The 23,711-nt window shown below is 41.4% G+C and overlaps 1 protein-coding gene across 3 annotated transcripts in view; it reads left to right on the top strand.

Annotated features, from left to right (window-relative positions):
- FMR1 (fragile X messenger ribonucleoprotein 1) overlaps nt 1-23,711 on the top strand; it is a 59,378-nt gene that overhangs the window by 30,619 nt on the left and 5,048 nt on the right. For all 3 annotated transcript variants that reach the window (XM_073358397.1, XM_073358396.1, XM_073358398.1), the window contains 4 exons: nt 9,608-9,694; nt 13,583-13,778; nt 16,975-17,154; nt 17,921-18,003. In XM_073358397.1, the coding sequence (XP_073214498.1) occupies nt 9,608-9,694; nt 13,583-13,778; nt 16,975-17,154; nt 17,921-18,003 (546 nt within the window). The remainder of the gene's footprint in view (nt 1-9,607; nt 9,695-13,582; nt 13,779-16,974; nt 17,155-17,920; nt 18,004-23,711) is intronic.

Below are 23,711 nucleotides of genomic sequence, written 5' to 3'. Positions count from 1 at the left end.
TTCTCTTGTTTTTAAACTGTGTTTGTAATGTAGCCTACATGCATACTTGAATAGACTTCGGATACCATAGCTTTTATTTATATTTTGTAGGATAACATTTCAGTTCATTTTAAAGCTTTAAAAGCAGTTTTGGGTTCTCATTCTTATACAGTGATTCCAAAACGACGTTCACAAATTACATGACAACATTTCATAACTTCTGTGATTATATAAAGAAGAGCCACAGGTCTTGTTTTGAAGTAGTGATGCTGTAGGTGTCTTATCTTTGTAGTACATTACATACATGGTGTATGATTATGTGCAGTTCGTAGTCCTCCCAAAAATACCGGGACAAAATAATGTAGGTTTAAGTCTGCCCGCTGCAGAATCCTTCAGTGATGTCAAATATTAGGGTGTAGAGGTTCTGCCTAGAATACAGAAGCAATGTTCAGTTAATTTAAAAAAAAAATTCTAAGTCTCTTTAAGAGAGTAGAGTTGGTCTGGAACGCTGTGTGAGTAAATACTTGTCTTCCTGTTGTGACAGTTTTATACGTATTGAAACAGAAGTTTGAAAGGATTCCAGTTCTTCTACTTTCTAAAAGTTAAAGGCCACTGCAGGTGGAGAGATGCACTGCCGAAAGCCACAACTGGCAGTTTTTATGATCTTTAATGCAATTTTAAGTCAATTGATATATTTTACTATGGAGTATCAATTACTGGGCAACCAGAATGGCAAGGTAATATAAATTAATTACTCTTTCTCAATTGGAGAGTGAAATATAATCACACTTGAAAATATTCCAGACTCTGAGAGAGTCAAGTTGAATCATCTGTTTTTGTGGTTTGAGGATGGTACTAGATCAGAGCATGGGCGTGATAGGATAACAAAATAAACTTACTAGTTTTGTTCTTAATTATTTGGATTTAAATAAATTTACCCATCTGATGTGATGGGCATGTAAGTTAAAAATAGTTACCAAACTGATAAACCAGTGACAAATTATGAACTTGCCTCTCCTTCCAACCTGTCAGTGATAACACACACACACAGCATGCAGGCATTGGCTTTGGTTTCTAAGGCCTGGGATACACTGTGGGGGGGGGTTCAAACTAAGAGATGCAACTTCAGCTATGCTATTTGCTGATGGAGAAATCCCTCAGGCAGCTATTTGCGTAGCTGAAGTCGAAGTATCTTAGTTCGACTTACCTGGCTGTCCTCACGGCGGTGAGTTGACAGTGGTGGCTTCCCCGTCGACTCCGCTTACTCCTCCTGCCGAGGTGGAGTACAGGCGTCGATTCGGGGATGGATTTATCGCGTCTAGACAAGACACGATAGATCAATCAGTACCCGCCGATCCGGCGGGTAGTGAAGATGTACCCTAAGGCTTTCTAATTGCTATGCTTTTTTTCACCTATTATCTGGCAGGTGACTCCCCTGGCAACCCATCTCCCTAAATCAGGAGTATTTGAACTGAAATCATCCTTAAATTCCTTGGAAATTTACTCATTTTCAGTAACTTAGGGGGATATTAAACAAGCTTTGTAGCTTGCTTTTATCTCCTGAGTAATCTTTTAGGGTTCTTCACAATGAGTAGTTGCCACTGTTTGAAATACCTTGTGAATGCCCTGGGATTCTGCACTGATTATACCCATGCTAGTATTTACATTACAAGCAATTGATCTTGAGGCCTGTCTTCATGACTTCAATCAGCTAAAGTTTTTCTTGTCTGCAGTAGAAGGGAATGACTCAGTTACAGTAACAGAACCTCTGTGTGGGTTGTCTATCCTTAAGTATTTATAAGGTCTTGAACTTAATTCAGCAGTTTTTTCACAATGGGCCCACTGGTGCTGGCGCAGATTGGGAGTACTTATTGGGTTATATGCTCCAGACTGGCAGTCCCTCATTTATGTATTACTAAAGACAGAATCAGTTCATTAATACTATTCCAAAGAAAAGAATTTATTTTTATAGTTGCGGGTCCATGGCTCATAGGAGAAAATATCTCAGCTAAGTTCTAGCGCACAGCACCAAAGATTACTTGTCACTTTATTTTATGCAAGTTAACATTTTTATGAGCCATGTTATGGCTTATCAGAAGCCTATGAATTATTTCATCAGTGCCTCCAGATACAGGGTTGGAAAGACGAAGCCAGAATGTTTCCCTTCCTGCATTTTGCAGAGAGCCTGGGAGTGAGAAGGGGGATTCTCACGTCTGCTGTCTATCTCCTGCATAAAATGTGTACACTCATGCATCCATAGCTAAAATTAAATTTACAAGAAACCTAAACATATGAAAAGAGAATTCACAGATAATGTACTTAGTCTTAACTCTGCCCCCGGTGATGTGATGAGAAAATTGTAATCTCCAGTTACTTTATCTAATCATAACTTTAATTTAATAGTGACCACCAAAATTAGAATAATTTTATCTTAATCAGACTTGCTGTGCTAGCTTTGTACCACTTTGTTACACACATTCCACATGAAAAAGAATATTTTGGTTCAGATAAATAGCATACTACCTCCCCATGAATATCTGTTGTTCTTTGAGGAGTGTCCATGTGGTTGCTCCATTTAAGTGTCTTGATGCCCTGCGCTCGTAATCGGAGATTTGTGGTAGCAGTGCCCGGTTGGGCCACGCACGTGCTGTAGCCATCTCAGACACGCGCCCAGTGATTACATAGCAGTGCGCAGCCAACCACCCCCCAGTTCCTTCTCTACCACTTTTGGCTTGAGTCGGAGCAATCAGCAGCACCCTCTCCTACTTCAGAAAAAATGTATAGTAGATAATTCATAGTGGTAATGTTATCTTAGTTGTAGTAAGCTTCCCTATCCCCTTGCCCTACTCTAATTTCATTGGGGGAAAAAAAATTTTCCCCTTCTACCTCCCCTGTCTCTCTAGCAAGCATACGGCCTTAGCATCAAACAGGGATTACCCCATTTTTTTCTTTGAGACCAACTCAGGCATGCCAGGCTCACCTGGTTTTAAACGCTGCCTGACTTGCAGACTCTCCATACCGCTCTCTGACAGCCACACTCAGTGTGCACTTCCTCAGCAAGACACACATTACTCAAAGGTACAGAAAGCTGACAACCAAGACAAGAAAAGCCAGGGATCTCCAACTGAAGCTCCTCATGATGGAGAAATCCCTCAGGCCAGCCAGCGACCCTGAGTCCAGGTCACCCCCTGGCCAAAAGTCGCCAGTGGCAGCCTCTGACGGGCTTTGCTCCAACAACAACGGCCAAGGAGCCTACTCCTAGAAGGACTACAAAAAAGCAGTCACAGATATCTCCTCACCGAGAATCACCCAAATGAAAGCGATCTCCTACTGAAAGATCTGCCCCGGTACCTATGGCACCGAGAGCATCAGACTGCGAGGCACCAGGAACGTCTGGCACCAAGAGTTTCCGACGAGCTAAAGATCCTATGTGGGCAAGCTCTAATGCAGATTCACATACTGAAGTGAAATCTTCCAGCGTGGCACCCATGGAGCTAAAATTGATCTTGGCACTGAGCAGTACAATGGCGCCACCTGCTGTACCTGTGCTGCACAGCTATAAATCCTCGGCACCAGCAGCTTCAACTCATGCTCCTAGGCCATCCACTATGCCATCTCCAGCACCGAGCCTCACGGTACCGCAGCAATTCATGAGGCATGTGGACCTGATAGTGACCTCGGCACCTAAATCTCTTCTACTCCAAATCGAGGGCACCCCGACCAGATTGGTACCAAGCCAGCTGACTACTCCCTGCAGATCAGCCCCTCCTGTCTCCAGTGATGAGGACGAAAAGGATGATGCAGCAATACACTCCTTGCCACTCCTCACCCAAGCCATGACCATCTCATCACCAACCAAATGCAGATGTACGAGGATGGTATGGTCACCCATGGGCACCTCCCCCCATACCATTCCCACCTAACTGGTCATACTGGAATCCATGGGCAATGTATAGGGCCCAAAACCGCAGGGCCCCTAGCCCGCCTAGGTCCAGAACAACCCGGTCCCCTTCGCCAACTGTCCCGGCACCGTCAGAACCACAAGAGGAGGATACTGAGGAACTTGAGGACACAGCCGAACATAACACTTCACTGCCTACTCACTTCTCATTTTCAGACAGAACCATAATGCCACGATCCCCTACTACGAGGGATGATTTCAGATCCTTTCAGGACCTCTTCAGAAGGGTTGCTGAATCTGTAGACATTTTGTTGGCACAGCTACCAGGAGCCCAGCATAAGCTCACGGACATATTCCAGGCATCCCCATCGGCAAAGATAGCCCTGCCGATAAATGATGCTATTATGAAGCCTGAAAAAATCATCTGGCAGACTCCAGCTACTGCAGTACTCTCATGGAAGAGGTCTGACAAAAAATATGTGCCAGCAAAAGGAATTTTTATTCACACATTCCACACCAAACTCCTTAGTGTGGCGGTCAATCAAAGGGGGAAACACCACTCCCAAATGATCCCATATGATAAGGATTGGAAAAGGCTAGATCTTTTCAGGCAGAAAGCTTATTCCTCCGCTACACTTCAGTTCCTCAAAGCCAATCATGCTGCCCTGCTGGCCAAATATATATATGCACAATTCTTTTACCAAAATGTCAACTTTTATTGAAAATTTACCAGTTGACAAAAAAGAACAGTACAAGGCAAATCTTTCTGAAGGGGGTCTCATCCTGAGGACGGCCCTCCAGGCTTCCTTTGTCTCTGCAGACACGGCACCATGATCCATCGTGACATCCGTGGTCATGCGCCATGCCTCGTGGCTCCGCCTCTCCGGATTCCCAAGGGAGCTCCAGGCAACAGTCGAGGACTTACCTTTGGAGGAACAGAAACTATTTTCAGACAAAACCAATTTCATTACACACTCTAAGAGACTCAAGGGCCACCTTAAAAACCCTTGACATTTATGTATCTGCAAACAAAAAGAAACAGCAGGTTTTCTAATCGGAGATTCCAGTCTACGCAATTCTCTCAGCCCCAAAGACAGTACGACCAACAGTGTACCAAAGACAAAACAGACGTCGGCAGAACCACGATCAACTTTTGATGTTTCAACGGTCCATCTCTAAACAGTCATTTTGAAGGTGTGGTCGAGGGCACGAGACTTCCACACTCTGAATCTGGAACCAGAAACCGTCCCCCACCCGTTCGGAGACCATTTGTCACCATACTGCCCAGTCTGGAACACCATCGCAACAGACAAATGGGTTTTTGAGATTATCCAGAAGGGCTACTCCATCCCTTTATTTCTCTCCTACCTATCCACTCTCCTTCCCCGTCCCTCTTAAGGGACCCCTCTCACAAGCACCTGTTACAACAGGAAAAAACCACCTCGTACAATTAGGTGCCGTCGAACCCATACCATTATAGGTTTTGATTCACATTACTTTCTAACTCAGAAAGACCAGCAGATGGAGACCCATGCTGGATTAACGAAAATTCAACAAATTTGTGAGAACACGACATTTTCACAATGGTGACTCTAACCACAATAATTCTGGCATTAGAGAAAGGAGATTGGCTCTCAGCCCTTGACCTTCAGGGTGATTTTTCTCATATCACCATCCATCCGTCACACAGAAGATTCTTGAGATTCACCCTAGGGAAACAGCATTTCCAATAGAGTGCTACCCTTCAGCCTTTCCACTGCCCCAAGGGTTTTTTCAAAAGTCCTCACTGTCGTTACAGCTCGTCTCCTCAGACAAGGAGTGATATTTCCATACTTAGATGACTGCCTTATAAGGGCACGAATGCAACAAGAAGCAATAAAGGCCACTGAGAGCATGATAACCTAGGGTTCACGGACCTAGGGTTGCAAATGAATGTACAAAAGTCCACACTGGTTCCTGTCCAAAAGTTGGAATTCATAGGAGCCTACCTCGAGTGTCTTACAGCAACAGCAATATTACCCCAATAATGCTTCCTCGCTCTAGTCAGCCTAATTTCAGTGGTGATGTGCAGCCCACGAACATCCGCTCGAACATGCTTACAACTCTTGGGACATAGCTCAGCGACAATGTTTGTTGTAAAACATTCCAGAATCCACCTGAGATGCTTGCAGGCCTGGCTTTGAACAGTGTATATATACCGCACAGACACTCTCAACAGACTCCTCACAGTGCCATGCAGAGTAAAAGTGGTGGACATAACCAAAGAACATCTGTGCAAGAACCAAAGTGGTTAACATGGTGGGCACAACCAAAGAACGTCTGATCAAGAGTCCCTTTCCAACAAAGAACTCCAACCACAACAATCACGACAGACATTTCACGACAAACATTTCCCTAAAAGGTTGTGGGGCACATCTACTCAACAATATTATCCAAGGCCACTGGTCCCCAGCAGAGTCCAACCTGCACATAAATTTACTAGAGCTATGGGCTGTCTGAAATGCATGCGACAACTTTCTCCCTCTAATCAAGAACAATGCCATCAAGATCCTGATGGACAATATATCATGCATGTTTTATATAAGCTACCAAGAGAGAGCACAATCATACTCCCTATGTACAGAGGCAATACGCCTTTGGAATTGGTGCATTACCAACAACATAGAGATATCGGCATCCTATCTGCTAGAATGTCGGAATACAACAGCGGATCTACTAAGCAGGGATTTCTCACAAACCCACGAGTGGGAGATGGATCCTGGAATTCTCAAATTGATATTCAAACTATGGGGATTCCCCACCATAGACCTATTTGCAACAGCTCAGAATACCAAATGCCCACAATATTTCTCCAGAGCAGAATTGGGACACCACTTCCTAGGCAACACTCTCCTCATAAAATGGTGCCACTGATGTATGCATTTCCTCCGACTCCACTCCTAAGCCAAGTCATTCACAAGATCAGGCAGGACTATTCCAGGGTCATTCTCATTATGCCCACGTGGCCCAGACAAACATGGTTCCCATACCTGCGTCAGATGGCAGTGAAACTGCCTCGAACCCTTCCCTTGGTACCTCCCCTATCCCAGGATGCAGGACGCATCCGTCACCCCACCCTTGCAGTACTCCACCTCAAGGCCTGGTTACTCCATGGCTGACTGGGGTCGAGAGTAGGGATGTAATGTTAACTGGTTAACTGGTAAGCATTAGCCTGGCCAGCCCTGTTAACCATTTAAAAAAATATATTTTTAATTGTTTAAACAGTTAACTTTTTAAACAGTAATTACATTCCTGTTCAAGAGGGCCTTTTCTGAGGAAGTAAAAGATATATTACTGAACAATCGAAGATTAAGCGCAAGAAAGACATATCCATAAGTGGAAACGATTCTGCACCTGGTTCCAAGGCAAACAGATCTTCTTACCACAGTCATCCCCCCTACCGAGGATTCTCGACTATTTATTAGGACTTAAAAAATTGGGGCTATCCACAAGCTCCATCGGAGTACACTTGGCTGCTATTACCTCCTTCCACCACAAGGTGGACGGGGTCACTGTTTGCTCGCCCAACAATTAAACACTTCCTTAAAGGCATTGAAAATTCTTATCCCATACTAAGAAACCTTACCACCTATGTGGGACCTCAACCTTGTTCTTGAGGACTCATGGGAAAACCATTTGAAACCTTTGCAACTTGTTCTTTGTTGCACTTATCCATGAAGGTGGCCTTCTGCATTGCCATCACGTCCGCAAGACGAGTGGGAGAATTAGGTCCCCTAATGGCGCACCTGCCTTGTACAACATTCTTTAAGGGATAAAGTAATCCTGCAGCCACATCCTAAATTCATACCCACGGTTGCCTTCCCCTTTCATTTAAATCAACCCATTTACTTACCTGTATTTTTTTTCTGAAGCCACATATGGACGAGAGGAAGGCCTCCCTCCCGTCCACATGTGGCTTTGGAAAAAATACAGGCGACTGTGGGTATGAACTTAGGATGTTCTCAAAGCATTAGCTTTCTACATTGAAAGAACAAAAACATTTAGAAAATCACCTAGAGTATTCGTTTCCATAACAGAAACATTTGATGGGTCAAATCATCTCAAAACAGAGACTATCCAAATGAATATCTGGGTGTATCTATTTGTACTACCAAAACAACAATCTACAACCTCCACCGGGAGTTTGCACACACTCCATCAGACCGTTGGCAGCATCTGTGGCCTACCACTGACATTTACAGATCAGCTCCCTGGGCATCAGTCCATACTTTCACTAAACACTATGCTTTAGAACAACAGTCAGCATCAGATGCTCACTTTGGATTTAGTCTTATCCACTATCAATAGATCGACTCGGAAGCCCCTCCCCTCCACTGAGAGGCACTACTCAACAGTCACCTAAAGTGAAGCACCCACAGGGACACTCCTCAGAGAAAAAGAGAAGGTTCACTACCCTCCCATCTCCCATCTACTTTGGAGTTTCAGGCCGATTCTCTGAGGTAGAGAAGGAACGGGGAGGGTTGGTTGCACACGGTTATGTAACCACTCGGTGCGGTGCGAGAGTGCTATGGTGCATGTGCAGCCCAACCGGGTACTGCTACCACAAATATCCGATTACAAGCGCAGGGCATCAAGACACCTAATGTGGAGCACCCACAGGGACATCTATCTTGAAGAACCTCAGTTACTGCCCAAGGTGAGTAACCTTCTCTTCCTGTGAAATTCTAAGGGACCTTAGCATATCTCTGAATTTGCCTATGAATATGTACCTAAAGCCCTTAAAAACCGTCCTTGTTACAAAAATAATACATCATACAAAATAGTTATAAAAGATACAGAAGGGAAGATGGGAGGCTTATGTTTGTTACAACTACAGAATTAAGGTATTTTAACTTGCCCGTAAATGTCAGTGTTCTCAAATGCTGGAATTATTGTGTTCAGCTTCATAACTGAATTTCCTAAGCTTCTAACAAATGATTGTTTAAACTATTCGTGTTTTTGAAAAGTAATGAACATTCAGACCACTGGTGGTATGCCTGCAGTCCTAACTTCACCTTAATGAAGATTTTTTTTATTTGTTCACCTTTTACAAATTACTTTATAGGATCCAGGAGAAATAAGTGCCATTTTATGCACAGATTGGTTGGGCTTATGTTTTAAAGTGCTTAAATGGTTTCTTTCCTGAGGTGGTAGATTAAAAGAACCTTGCACCTAGAAGCTGGTACTGTATGGAAAAACATTGTTTATATTGAGTTTGAGGGAAGATAAGATGGCTGAAAAGTTTTGCTAATTGATTTTTTAACATGGTTCAGAAAGTATGATCTAAAAACATGGCTTTATGATGCACACTACCGAAATGTAACTCCGTCTAGAATTTACTTATCCCAACTACAGAACTTACTTGCCCACCTTTATTGTGATAACTGTTAATGGACAAAATGAGATATGAATTTACTTTTCCCCTCCAAGATAAAATTACTATCCTTGGATGAGTGGAATATTGTAAGGCTAAGTTTACTATAGGTACAAGTAAATAAGTATGTTTTTACTGCTGTTAATATAGGTGATATGTCAGTTGTTTATGAAATTTAGAATTTAATGAGTGTCCCCATTATGAAGGGTGTTCTTCATATATTTTGTAGTCATGCTTTAATATTTATTACTAGGATCACTGTAATTATGTAAATATCATTGCAAGGATTTACAGAATATATACTTGCTTTTCAGGGAATGGTACCATTTGTATTTGTGGGAACCAAGGACAGCATCACTAACGCAACTGTGCTTTTAGATTATCACCTAAATTATTTAAAGGTGAGGAAAATTATATTACACTACTTCAAAGCTTTTGTAATAATTGACAAGGAAATTTAACAATTAAAAAGGATCTTAAGTGCTTGAACATGAGATGAAAAAAGTCTTAAACCTTTAGGGTTCCTAGTAAAGATGATTTAAAAATATAGTAAAGATGTTTTAAAAACTGTTTCTCTCTATATATATCATGAGGGACTACATAACCGCAGAAAATTGCTCCTTTAATTTTAATAGCTATGTTGCAGCTGATACAGGAGCAGAAGACAGATACTACCTCTCCTTCATACACAAGTGTTTTGCCAAATGTGCCTGCTATTTTGTAAAGTTAACCAGGATTGTTTGTGGAAGAGGAAGGTAGGGAGACAAATTAGAAGGGATGAAGAGAATGAGAGATGGCTGTAATTTCTGGGTAAAATCACCTAGATCGATCAGTCCTTCAGCCCTCATGTAGATTGCACCGATCACAACACATCTTCCATTCTTCTCTTGGCCTTCCTTCTCCATGTGTGACCATGCCTTTTCATGATAAAATCTTATCTCTTTGGAGGTCGGCCAAGTGGTTGTTTCAGTTCCTGTGGGTACTACTCAGCTGCAGTCCATTGATTGTCAGTGAGCCTAGCTACATGCCTGGCCCATCGCATTTTATTACACCTGCTTTCCATAACAGCCTCCTGCACTCAGCTCTGCTGTCTGATCACTTCATTAGAGACTCCATCGCAGATGGAAATCCCCAGAATTCTTCTTTCCATTGCCCTCTCCGTGACAGACAGTTGTTGTTGTTCTGTCTTTGTCAGTGCCCATGTTTCACTGCCGTACAACATTGCCAGCAGTATGGTTGAGTTGAAGAGGTTGGCGCATGTTGCCTTACTGATTTTTTCCTTGGAGGACATCCTCGATAGAATTCAGTGCGTACCAACCAGCTCTCTTCCTTCGCGAGAGTTCGCCTTCCTGATTGTGGTGCATGTTAATTTCTCGGCCCAGATAGACATTGCTCAACTTCTTCTAATTTGTTCTCCCTTGACTATTATTTGGGCCTTTTGGCAAGGCATCAGACTTCATAAATTTCATTTTAAAGCGGTTCATTTTCAGTCCGCTATGGCTGCTTTTTGTGTCGAGTTCTTGCAGCATGTTTTGTAGTTTGATAGTGTTTCCGTCAATCAAGACGATATCGTCTATGAATCTGAGGTGTTTTAACTGCTCTCCTTTGATGCTGATTCCACCATTCCAGTTCATTCACCTCATTACCATTTTGAGGCAGGCTGTGAAGAGTTTTGGTAAAACCATGTCTCCTGGCTTCACAACTTTTTTGGCTGGGATTTGCGACGGGAGTATCAAACTGACTTATAGCTGTAGTGCAGTGACAGTTTGCTTCCTTTAGTAGTTTGAAATAGTTTGTGTCAATGCCGTGCTCTGCAAGAGCTTTCAGCACTGCACTGATCTCTACACTGTCGAATGCTTTTTCATAGTCAACGAAGGAAATACATAGAAGGCATTCGTATTCCCTTGAGCGCTCCACTAGCTGGTTTATAGTGAATACATGGTCCATTGTGCCGAAATTCCTTCAGAAACCTGCCTGCTCTCTCGGCTGCTGCTTGTCCAGACTCTGTAAGAGTCAGTTTGCTATTGTTTTGGTGAACAGTGTGTAGACACGTGAGAGCAGGCATATGGGACAATAGTTCTTCAGATCTTCACAATCGCCCTTCTTGTACAGCTAAATGGTGTTGGACTCCCTGCAGCTAGATGGTACCCTCTGCATTTCCAAGTAACAGTTAAACCTCTGAGCAAGGGCTTCTCAGAGGTCTTGGCCTCCAGCTCTTATCATTTTGGTTGTCAGTCCGTCTTTTTCTGGAGTTTTTCCTTCCTTCATTTGGTAAACTGCATGTCGAACTTCGCTGATGAGGACTGGGAGTACGTGCTCGTTGGTCTGTTGAAGTGTTAGTAGTGGGACATTTTATTTGAGATGCAGACAGCTGGGTGCAGAAATCTTTGCAGACCGCTTCCATCCCTGTTCTGTTGATTACTGCTTTTCCATCCTTGTTCTTCAGCACCGTTATTGTCGACCTGTACAGCATCAATTCCCGATCTCCAGCCATCTTGGAGAGCCTTTCATGTTCGTACTTCTTGAAGTCCCTCCTGTAGTCATCTTCTCATCAGCTTGCAGACAAGGGAGTACTCAAGTTTGTCACTATCATCTTGCTTCATATTCCTCTGCTTCTGTAGCAAGTTCCTCATTTCTTCTGAGATTTTTCCCTTCACTCTTTTCAGTCTTTCTTTCTCGGCTAATTTCACACGTGGCCTCAACTTATCAGCGAAGTTTTTATTGTCCTCGTCGTATTTATATAAGACTCAAGTCTTCCTTGGAAATGTTTGCTTTCAGGATTGCCTAGTCTCTGATTTGCCATCTGTAGCGCTTTCTTCTCCACCTTTTCATTGAAGTTGAGCCTCGCTCTCAGCAAACGATGGTCACTGCCGGTGTTGAACGATGGCACTACTTGAGATGTCTTGTACAATTCACTGCTTATCAATCAGAATATAGTCGATCTCATTCTTGTTCTTTGCAGTGGGTGCGATCCATGTCCACCACTACTTGGCCTTCTTAAACCATGTGTTACCGATGAACATTTCTTTGGTCTCTGGCAAAGTTGCCAGTCGTTCTCCTCATGGATTCCTTTCACCAATGCCATATCTTCCAATGAACTTTTCGCCTTCTTTCCCTCTTCCAACCGTGGCATTGAAGTATCCCATCACAATCATATACATGAATTTTTTAGTGAGAGTTTCCTCGAGCTCCTGAAAGAATTCTTTCTCATCATCATCTTCACTTGTGCTTGTGGGAGATCTGGATAATCATGAGGGTGCTGTTCTTCCTCAGTTGGAGGTGTAGCACTCCAATGCATGATTACTTGAACTTGCAGGAGGAGATTTTTGAAGACCATTCCTTGTTGACGATCAAACCAATTCCTTCTAGCGGTTCTCATGCCTTCTCCTTTTCCCAACATGATGGAACTTCCGTCTTTCCACTTCGCTTCCATCTCCTTTCTTCGTTGTGTTTCGCAGAGACCAAGGATGTCGCAGGCTGTCCTTGCCGCTGCCTCCTCCGTTAGATGGTTGATCAAGTCCATTTCTTGTCAGTGTCCTGCAGTTGTAGGTACACACTGAGAGAGCAGTCTTTTTTTTTTTTTTTTTTTTGGCCCCTCAGACTCTTAGCAGCCCCTAGTCGATAGAACTCCACTCTGCAACCGTGGAATGCATTGAGGGACACCCAAAGAACTGGGGCACATTTATTCGTGTTGTTTTAGCCATTTCTTCAACCACTTGCTGGCTATGCTGTCAGTGGCACATTTACCTCCTCAAAATCTTACTGCAAAATCCTACCACAGTGCCTCAAAGCAGCACAGCAGTGACCCTGGCTTGTCTGACAGGAGTGGATGAACAGCATGCATAATCATATCTTTAAATCATCTAAGTAGTGGTGTCTGAGCTTCTGGTTGTGACTGCCTTGTGCTCCCCATATTTCTGGAGCCTGGTACAGAAAAAATAAGAACCCCTGAACTAAAGGAAGCACATGCCTCACTTCCTCTGCCTTTGAATAGGTTGTTTGACTCTTAAACTTAAATGTGAAATAGTTAGGGCCAGAAAGAAAAAGCAGCAGCCTTGCAGACTTTTCTAGCAACAACTAATTTTGAAAAAGTAAGGTATTTCTAGTATGTTGACTTGAAGGTTACTGATCTCTGTTTTTCAGGAGTGAGTTTATAAACAAAAAATACACACCTCTTTCATGGCATGTTGCTCTGTAGTTCATTTTCAAAAACTGGAAAACATTTCTAATTTCCACATTTGGGTAGTAATTTAATAGCAGTTATGTGACAAATTGTTTATTTTATATAGGAGGTAGACCAGCTACGTTTGGAAAGATTGCAGATCGATGAACAGCTCCGACAGATTGGAGCTACTTCTAGACCACCACCAAATCGTACTGACAAGGAAAAAGGATATATGACTGATGATGGTCCAGGACTTGGACGAGGCAGTCGACCCTACAGAAACAGAGGGCACAGCAGACGTGGTCCAGGCTATGCTTCAGGTAGTTACTACCAGTATGTCTATAATTTAAGATTGGTCTTCTGGACACTGACTTTGTTGTCATAATTTTCTGAAATTGTAATCTAGTAAAACATAGGGCTTGAGCACTGGATGTTTCAGGGGATTAGTAGTGGAGCTTTTAAAATTAGATTAAAATTGTTATTCATCAAGAGTACTATTTATAGGAAGGCTGCCCAATGTCCTACTTGGAAAAAACATGTAGTTATTGTTCAGTGATTACCAAACTTGTATATGTTATCTATCTTAATATGTTGAAGGATGGTAATAGAAAAGAAGCCATTAAATGGACTGAAGTACTGAAAACAGAACCCTTTTGAAGTAAAATGTAAACTTTAAGATTTTACAGGTAACTAAAAAAACTGTAATTCATCATCATGCTCATTTGCTTGTATGTTTTTCCTATCCCTAACCTTTCAATGTGTCCTTTAGATTGTAAACTTTCCAGGGCAGGAACTGTCTTTGCATTTGTACAGCACCCAGGATAATGAGATTCCAGATCTCATTTTGGGCTTTGGGCACTACCATAAAATAAATATTAATCAGATTAGGTATCAAATTTGTGCTTATCTGAAGAAGCGCATGCAGTTGTTTTCTTCAGATTGTTTAAGATCAAATGTGCCACTGAATGGAACTTTTGTGTGTTCAGTGGAAAAGTGTAATCTTCAAAGTGGAACTAGAATGATACTTAAAGCTCACATGCCACATCTCCCAGCAGCTCTTTAATATCTTGTTCATTCAAAAGCAATCTGTTCATTTCATACCCAGAAAATAGTATAGATCAATTGGTGATTATGGCATAATAACTGAAAGGCAAAGACTTGAACTTGATAAGACCATTGCAGCCTTCTTTTATACTAACATCTTCAGTGGAGCACAGAATTAACTTTTAAAATCATTTACTGAAGCACTTTGCCCTGGTTAATACTACGCTAGACTGATATGCTCACCGGTCCACTATTAAAAGCTGCGAGTGAAGAAATAAAAGGGGGTAGATAAATAAAAGAATCAACCTTGACACTAGTGCAAAAGGTTAGTTAACATGATAAATGACCTGATGATAGCTACAAGCATCATACAACAAAAAATTTTTTCCTACTTAATATTGATTGTTCACCTGAAAAGAAAACTGCAGAATATTATTCCCAGTAGCTGAAGATTCTATGAAGAATGCAAGTAAAAGTGTAACACAGGTCTTTGCCATTTACTTGGACAGTTAACAGAAAATGAAAAAGATAAGAACTTCTGAGGTGAAATCATTCCAAACGTTTGGTATATGGAAGTTCAGTATGCTCTTTAAAAGCCCTTGAGAAAGAAGATATTCCGTATCTTCAGCCTCATAATTAGTTGATTGAAAAAGGGGGGATTAATGTCGCCGTTTCCCAGTGACACTTGCTTCCATGAATAGGTACCTACATTTATAAAAGCAACAGAAGGGAAAGTTTAGCATGATTAGATGGATTCCAGGCTGGTGGCTGCTGGTTGTAGTCTCTGTAGAAGTTTGGCTTGATCTCATTAAAGAACTGTAACCTCACAGAGATTTTTATCTATATCTATATATCTAGAACTATCTAGATATATAGAGGGGTGTGTGTATGTATGTATGTATGTACATATGTATAACCACTTTTCTACTAGAACTTTACAGTTGCTTAACCAGCATTTCAGATTCTAAATGCAAATGAAGATCACATATTGAACCCAGAACAGGAAGAGGCAGAACATATGACCTGGACAGCTATCTAGAGTTTGTTCCTTCTCTTGTAGCATTTAGAATCCAAGATCTGAGATTTCTGCTCCGAGTCTGTTTTTGAAGAAGGCTGTCAGTTTACCTCAAAATGGCAGAAAAGTGAAAGTACAGTCATGGAAGATGGGAGAGTTTAATTCAGAATTTTGTCAGTTTTTTAAACTGACCTCCATTTCTGTCCAACCATAAAGCATTAGTCATGTGTGTTCTTAGCACATTTGAGATGGTTTGGTCAAAATTGCATAATATGCTAGGTAATGAAAAACAGCAAATAGGTTGATAAAAGCATATTATCCAAAATTTAACTAGCAGTACTCTATGTTGCTATTGTGTTAAGAATTACAGACTTTTCACTTTGGATGATTTGTGCTTTTTTTCAGTTTAAAGCATAAATACGCTAGTGAAGTGAATTATATACTTTGTGTTTCATTTAGTAATACCTTCCAGGCTTGGAGTGGGGAGGTTCTTTGGGTTTCTTTTACTATTTTGTGGGTGGGGAGGATACAAGCCAGTGTTTGGGGGGTTGGAAAAAATAACAGCAAACTTGATTAAGAAACTCATTTTAGTCCTTGACCCACTTCTGCTTCCCACATCAGGCCACCACACACGGTCTTCTTTTTACTTTCTCCATTCAGGGCTTAATAGGCCAAGAAGTTCAAAAATAGGAATCTAAAGGTAGACTCCTAAAACCCACACCTAAAAAAATGATCTGATACTTAGACGTGCAGTGCACCTATCAGCTCCAACTGAAATCAAGTTCATTTTAAATGAAGGATGTCCTGGCAGGGACAAATTGAAGTGGATTTATGGAATTTCCACCCATCCACTAACTTGAGTCTTTATTCAGCAGTAATATGCTTTTCGTCAAGTTTTGAAAATCTAGCTTCAGTGGTACAATATCAGGTAAAAAGTGAATGAGCTAGTTTTTAGTTATTTCTCCAAAGTTCTACATTTCAAGGTCACTTTTAATATGGCTATTGCAGTGTGCCACTGATCTTCACTGGAGTATATTATATATATTATGAATATAACATACAGAATAATGAGACCCCAAAAACCTTTTGATAAGAATGAGTGCTGTATTCAAACTTGGCTTTGTCTATTCAGAGTATGATCTTTAATTTTGAACTTCATAAGTTTACCATTAACGACAATTGAATTTAATTATCCCTGCCCGGTGGGTAGATATACAACATGACTTGCCCCTGGGAACTGGAGGATTTTCTTCTGAGGTTGACATTCATGTTACCTAAGTGAATTGGTACATAAACTCTGTAACTAAGAGCTTTATTTCTGTCAACCATGTTCTACTGATGATGGAACAAGAATTTTAAGTTCACTCCTAAAAGGAAGCTTGTTGCAGTGTTGGTTGATTTTTCTACAATAGTCCATTAATGAAAATAGACAATGACTTTTTTTTAACTCTTGATAGGAACTAACTCTGAAGCATCGAATGCTTCTGAAACAGAATCTGATCACAGAGATGAGCTTAGTGATTGGTCGTTAGCCCCAGCAGAAGAAGAACGAGACAATTACCTTCGCAGAGGAGATGGACGAAGACGTGGAGGTGGCGCACGAGGCCAAGGCGGGCGGGGTCGTGGAGGTTTCAAAGGTAAATTGACTTCAGTGGGATTTGGATCAGGCCTTTTATGAGTCAATCAGTGTTTGTCCTACTCTTGGCCATATAACACTAATACATACAGTACTCTTGCAGAAATACGCCCATCTTTTCTTCTTATATCCGTGTATGACTAAAACTTAGTGTTGTAATTTATATATGCAGTAGGAAAGAATTAGCAGGAGTAAAGTGGGAGAAACAAGCTTGAAGTCTAAACTTAACTCAAATTCTCACTTTTAAATAATATTTGATATATTTAGCACTCTGGTGATGTACCATAACTTACATAATTATGAAGTCTTCGGAATAGAGGTTTTCTTATTTCTTTTCCCTAGGCTACTTTTTGTTTACTTTGACATATCAAGATCAGGGAATCGTGCCACATATGATATTTTTGGGAACAATAAAGCTGAGCTTGGAAAATAAATAAGCTGTCAGTAGAAAACTTTAAATAGGTAATACCCTACAAAAATTGATTCTTCATCTTTCTCATTCTGTGGATCACTTTCCCAATCCACAGGATGGTTTTGTTCCATTATACAGACCTCCACAAAAGATTCTGTGAACCAGCGATGGGCCATAGTTTGTGAACTTCTGCTCTACTTTATCTAATCATTAAGAATATTTTTGATGCTATTTAGCTTTAACGTAACTCCATGTTAACTGTGTACTTTTAACTGCTTAGAGAAAAATCAGGGGAAAAAATTTACAAAATTAGTTCTGAGAAGCAACTTTGTTGAATATTGCGTCCTCTTTATAGGAAATGATGAACAGTCACGAACAGATAACCGTCAACGTAATTCAAGAGATTCTAAAGGGAGAACAGCAGATGGATCTCTTCAGGTAAATTTTCTTCCTTTGTTTGTTTAAAACCTGCTGCCTATTACTTTCATTGTGTGACCCCTGGTTATGTGAAGGGGTAAATAACACTTGCCCATTTGCTTTTTCCACATCATTCATGATTTTATAGACCTCTATCAAATCCTCCCACAGTCATCTCTTTTCCAAGCTGAATAGTCAGTCTTTTTAATCTCTACTCATATGGAAGCTGTTCCATACTCCCTTAGTCATGTTTGTTGCCCTTCTCTGTACCATTTCCAATATATCTTTTTTGAGATGGGTGCACAGAACCACTCTCCGTATTTAAGGTGTGGGATTTATATAGTGGCATTATAATATTCACTGTTGTCTTCTCTCTTTTTCCTAATGGTTCCTAACATTGTTAGCTTTTTTTGACGGAGACTGCACATTGAGTGGATGTTTTTAGAGAACTATTTACAATGACATCAAGATTTCTTGAGTGGTAAGTTAGTGTAGACCCCATAATTTTGTATGTACGGTTGGATTTGTTTTCCAATGTGCATTACTTTGCATTTATCGACACTGAATTTCATCTTCTATTTTCTTGCCCAGTCACCCAGTTTTGTGAGATCCCTTTGTAATGCTTGGCTTTGGATTTAACTATCCTGAGTAATTTTGTATAGTCTGCAAACTTTGCCACCACACTTTTTTATCCCTTTTTCAAGATCATTTATGAATATGTTGAACAATGCTGGTCCCAGTACAGATCTTTGGAGTACCCCAGTATTTACTCTCTCCACTGTGAAAACTGACCATTTATTCCTCTCCATTGTTTCCTGTATTTTAACTAGTTACTGATCCATGAGAGGACCTTCCCTCTTATACCATGACTGCTTAGTTTGCTTAAGAGCCTTTGGTGAGGACCTTGTCAAAGGCTTTCTGACAGTCCAAGTACACTATGTCCACTCGATCACCCATGTACACATGTTTGACCCCCTCTGAGAATTCTAATAGGTTGGTGAAGCATGATTTCCCTTTACAAAAGTCATGTTGACTCTTCCTCAACAAATCGTGTTCATCTGTCTGATAATTCTGTTCCTTGCTACAGTTTCAACCAATTTGCCTGGTACTGAAGTTACGCTTACTGGCCTGTAATTGCTAGGATCGCCTTTTTTAAAAATTGGTGTCTCGTTAGCTATCCTCCTGTCATCTGATAAAGAAGCTGATTTAAATAATAGGTAACATACCACAATTAGTAGTTCTGCAATTTCATATTTGAGTTCCTTCAGAACTCATGAGTGAATACCATCTGGTCCTGGTGACTTATTACTATTGAATTTATCACTTTGTTCCAAAACCACCTGTGTGGAAACCTCAATCTGGGTGAGTTCCTCAGATTTGTCACCTAAAAGGAATGGCTGAGGGAATCTCCCTCACCGCTTTTGCAGTGAAGACCGATACAAAGAATTCATTTAGGTTCTCCGCAATGGCTTTGTCTTCCTTGAGTGCTCCTTTAGCACCTCGATCATCCAGTGGCCCCACTGATTGTTTGGCAAGCTGTTTGTGATGTACGTAAAAAAAAAAAAAATTGTAACTCATTCTTCATTTTAAATTCAGTTTAGTTTCCCTGGCTTTTCCTAGTTTTCACCAATACCTTTTGTCTCCTTTTGTCTTATGTGCTTAGAACACAAGTACTATAATGGGGGGAGAAGAGAAGGAACTATAAAACATTAGAAAAAGCTTTATTGAACGCATGAAAAATTAGTACCCTTTAGTAAGAAACCAGTATAGCTTTCTAGAGGGGACAAGGTACATCTTTAAATTTAGTTATGGTATTAAATTAAACATTTGTAATGTTTCATTACCAATGAACTAGTCAAGCAGTGAGTAACTGTTTAGAAAGCAAATTAAAATCCACATAAAGGGACACTGAATTCTACAGTTCATTTTGTTTCCAATCTTTTATGACAAGTAAATGTTCCCTTTGTGGTGTTTGACAAACACACCAGCCTAGGAATGTGTATTTTCCTGTGTATGTAGTGTCTTCTGAGGAAGCACCTCCAGTGTACTTCAGGCCTTAGGCATGTGCAGAGTGTCTTCTGCCACTTAGTAAGAGCTGCCTTAACAGAAGGAAAAGAGGAGCTGCTTCTACTTCCTCCTGCATGGTGATATGTGAAGTCTCTGCTTGGAGAGTTTGTGGCAACTTTGCTTTGGAAGGACCCCCTGAAGAAATAAAAAGCCATTTCTGAGAGGCTCCAACTCCTAAGTAAGGTGAACAGGTTTTGCAGAGCGGGGGCCAAAAAGCTATTTCCTGGATGGGGTGAAGTGGAGTTGGTAGAGTTGATGCCTTCTCCCCCACACAAACATGAAGAATAAAACTTTTGTTTGCGGAATTTTGCAATGACATATGATTTACAAGTGTGCATTTTCTCTTTGCTAAATAATATTTTTGAAGGAAATAAAACTGAGAAATTTTCTATCAGGAAGACACTTAACCTGTTCAAGTGCTGGTCCCTTTGGGTATTCCACGCTTCATTATGCATGTGCACCATGGTCCGAGTCCAGAGATTTCTAGCAAGTAGCCTTTGTTAGAATGCACATGCACAGCTGTTCTCCTCTTGCTCCAAACCAAGGTTATAAGGGGCACTGTGGACCTTGTCTTTTCAGTTCCTTATTACCACAACATGGCCTGAGTCGGAATCTTCAGTGTCCACAGCTCCTTCAGTTTTTCTTCAATGTAATCCATATCATGTGAATATTTCTTAGTTTTGATAGTTTTTACCATTTAGCATAGTTAGTGTGGTTTAGTTAGCTTTTCCCCACCTTGGGAAGCTTTTTCCTGTGGGCAAGGACCCCAGAATCTTGGGGTTTACACACTGCATATCCTGACCTCCCTCCCTACCCCCCATCTCCCCCCCACACACACACATCTTTTCAGTGAGCAGCAAACATCAGTGTTGCCTTTATTGCCTTGGTGAGGCTCATATCTCAGCTAAGTGCAGTATCTGCCACTCCTTCCCTTCCCAAACATGTGAGGTTTGAGAGCTCCGGCTGAGTAAACATCCCATGGTGAAGGCCATGTGACTCCAGTCGGATCTTGGCTGGGGGGACCCCCCGGTACTCCGAGCTCAGTCAATAGGCAGTGCCCCTCCAAGCATGAGCTCAGGAGCCCAGGCTACAAGTTCTAAATCTTAAGAATCCCTCTCAAGGACTTCTCATGAGAGTAAGGGGCACTCAGGCAAGGCATATCTTTACTTCTGGGAGCAGATTTTGAAGAAGATCCTTCCCTGACTCCATCCAAGTCTGGTGATTCCTTGTACGTGGGTCCTAAGGACCTAGACCACTTAAACCTCCTCAATTGAGTGTAACATGAAGAAGTAAGGATCCGTTGGTACCGACCTCAGTTCAGATGCATAAACCTGAGGATAGGCACCCACTGGGCACAGTCTATGAGATCAAGAGTAGACTCTTTGCCAGTACAGGCCTGTTCCTAAAAGGACCCAATGTCCGCTGTAACCAGGGAAGTATCAGATCCAACAGTCTCGTTCACTGGTATCCTGGAGATAGTCATTCTGTTCTCAGTCTCCTCTCCTCTCTGGTCAGACTTTGTTCCTCTGGTGTGTTCCTGAATAATCTGCTTCAAGAACCCTGGGTCACCACCCTGTTCCCTCCGTGAGCCAGAGCATTTGACCGGTAGCTCCACCAGTTGAACAGGAACCTGCCTTCTCATTGGACTACTTGAAGGTTCCAGATGAACACAAACACCTGTCAGGGATGGTCTAGATAATATTTAGTCCTGCCATGAGTGCAGGGGACTGGACTAGATGACCTCTCGAGATCCCTTCCGGTCCTATGAGTCTGTGAATCATCATCCCCACATAGGGAGACTAGTCTGGTTAGAAGCTCCAGAAGATCTGGGTTCCATCATCCACCCAGATATGACTTCCTAGCAAACCAGCGACTCGCAATGCCCCAGGGTCCTCCCCAATGGATCAAGCTGGCATACTAGCATTATTGGTGCCCTGGGATCCTTAAACTAGACCTCCTTGGATCCATGCATGAACTTTACACTCTCCTAGCCAACACCTACTAACTCCGTTTGAGTATGAGGAAGAAGCTGAGACAGATCCGACAGTCCCAACAGATGCCGCCCTCTCCTCCTCCAGATGAGGTGGTTGCTCCATCTTCACCATCTCTGCATTGATGATCACAGGCAATATCAAGAACTCCTATAAAGATTAACATATGAGCTTCAGATCCAGCTTGAGGAGTTCCAAGAGACGTAGTATAAGCTGTTGGACATTTTGCAACCTTCAGGGCTGAGAGGCATTAGTTTGTTCCAGCCAAAGAAGAGAAGTTCCTGTTTTCTCAGCCAGCACCTGACAAGTGGCCACTGAGAGATCTAGGCTGCTACATCCCAAGGCAACACATTCAGACAAGGGCACCAAACTCCTTGATTTCCTGGAAAGACAAGCTTTTTCTTCAGTTGGTCTTCGATTGAAAATTACTAACTGCCTGGCACTGTTAGCAAAATATGATTTCATCAACGATGCAAAATGTTAAGACTTCAAGGACAGACTCCCCTAGGAGGACAGATCTCAATGCTAAGCCCTTATTGATCAGGGAAAACTCGTAGCAAAAACATCTCTTCAGGTTGCAGTGGCTGCTGCTGATACTGCTACCAGTACTGCAGATCTCTGTACCAATTGTATCCTTGCACTCCTTCCTGTTTGACTACTGCTTAATAATCTCCCACATATAGAATACATATAGGGACCAGCACTCAAAGAAGAAATATAAGTTAATTCCACTACCCTCCCTCCATCCCCTCTGCTGCGGATCATGACTGGATTTGCAGTAAGAAGAGAAACTAAAGACACCAGTCCACATTGCCTTATACCCTCAGTCCAGAGCACAAGGAGAACAAGTACGCATGTGTGGACCAAAAGACACTACTTGCTAGATTCAGGCATACTGTGCAAATGCGTACCCACCGGTCGAATACAGATAGGGACCACACATCTTGAAGAACCTCCAGTTACAGGTAAGTAGCCTCCATTTTATCAACATATCATGAATTCTTACTCTTCTGAGAGCTGTATGAGATACTCTAATAAAATAAGCGCTTCAGAATGTTGATGAATCCTCCGTAATTACTGGCTAATCAGGAGGTAAATAAAGTGTTTTTTAAAAAACAAACAAAAAAAACCAGCATGCCAAAAATGGATTTAAAGGTATTCTAGTATCATCAAGCTAAAAATCTTGCATTTCAAACAAAATTCTTCTTGCCCACTTTGAAAGCCACAGCTCTTTTTGATTGATTAAATTCAGTCTTAGCAAAGGGTGGCAGAGTGGATTTTATTATTGTTAGTATAGTTGCATCACAGCTTTGCAATGTCGATTTTCAAAAATCCTTCTTTCACTGTATGACTAGGAATATCTTGATTAAAACTGAAACAAGCTTAAAATCTTTCGATATATATATTTTCAGTTCTGCATGAACAACAAAACTATAGTAGATGGATCCGTTTTGCTTTCTGGTTCTCCTATACTAATATAGTGCATTATGGTGTTTGACTTTCCAACACTCAATGAAATGTATATATTTTTAAAAGTTACAGGTGTTCATTGAAATATTTAAAAAAAAAAATCAGGGGGATTTTGTTTCATACTTTTTGGTAAAGCTAGCTTCCTTTTTGAATAAAATCTTAAAGATGGCACCTAAATTATTTGACACCGCTCTCTTTTAA

Source organism: Lepidochelys kempii, chromosome 9 (genome assembly GCF_965140265.1).
Source record: "Lepidochelys kempii isolate rLepKem1 chromosome 9, rLepKem1.hap2, whole genome shotgun sequence".
NCBI classification, from domain to species: Eukaryota; Metazoa; Chordata; order Testudines; family Cheloniidae; genus Lepidochelys; species Lepidochelys kempii.
Note: the sequence above shows the minus strand (reverse complement) of the source record. Positions and strands in the feature narration are given on the sequence as shown.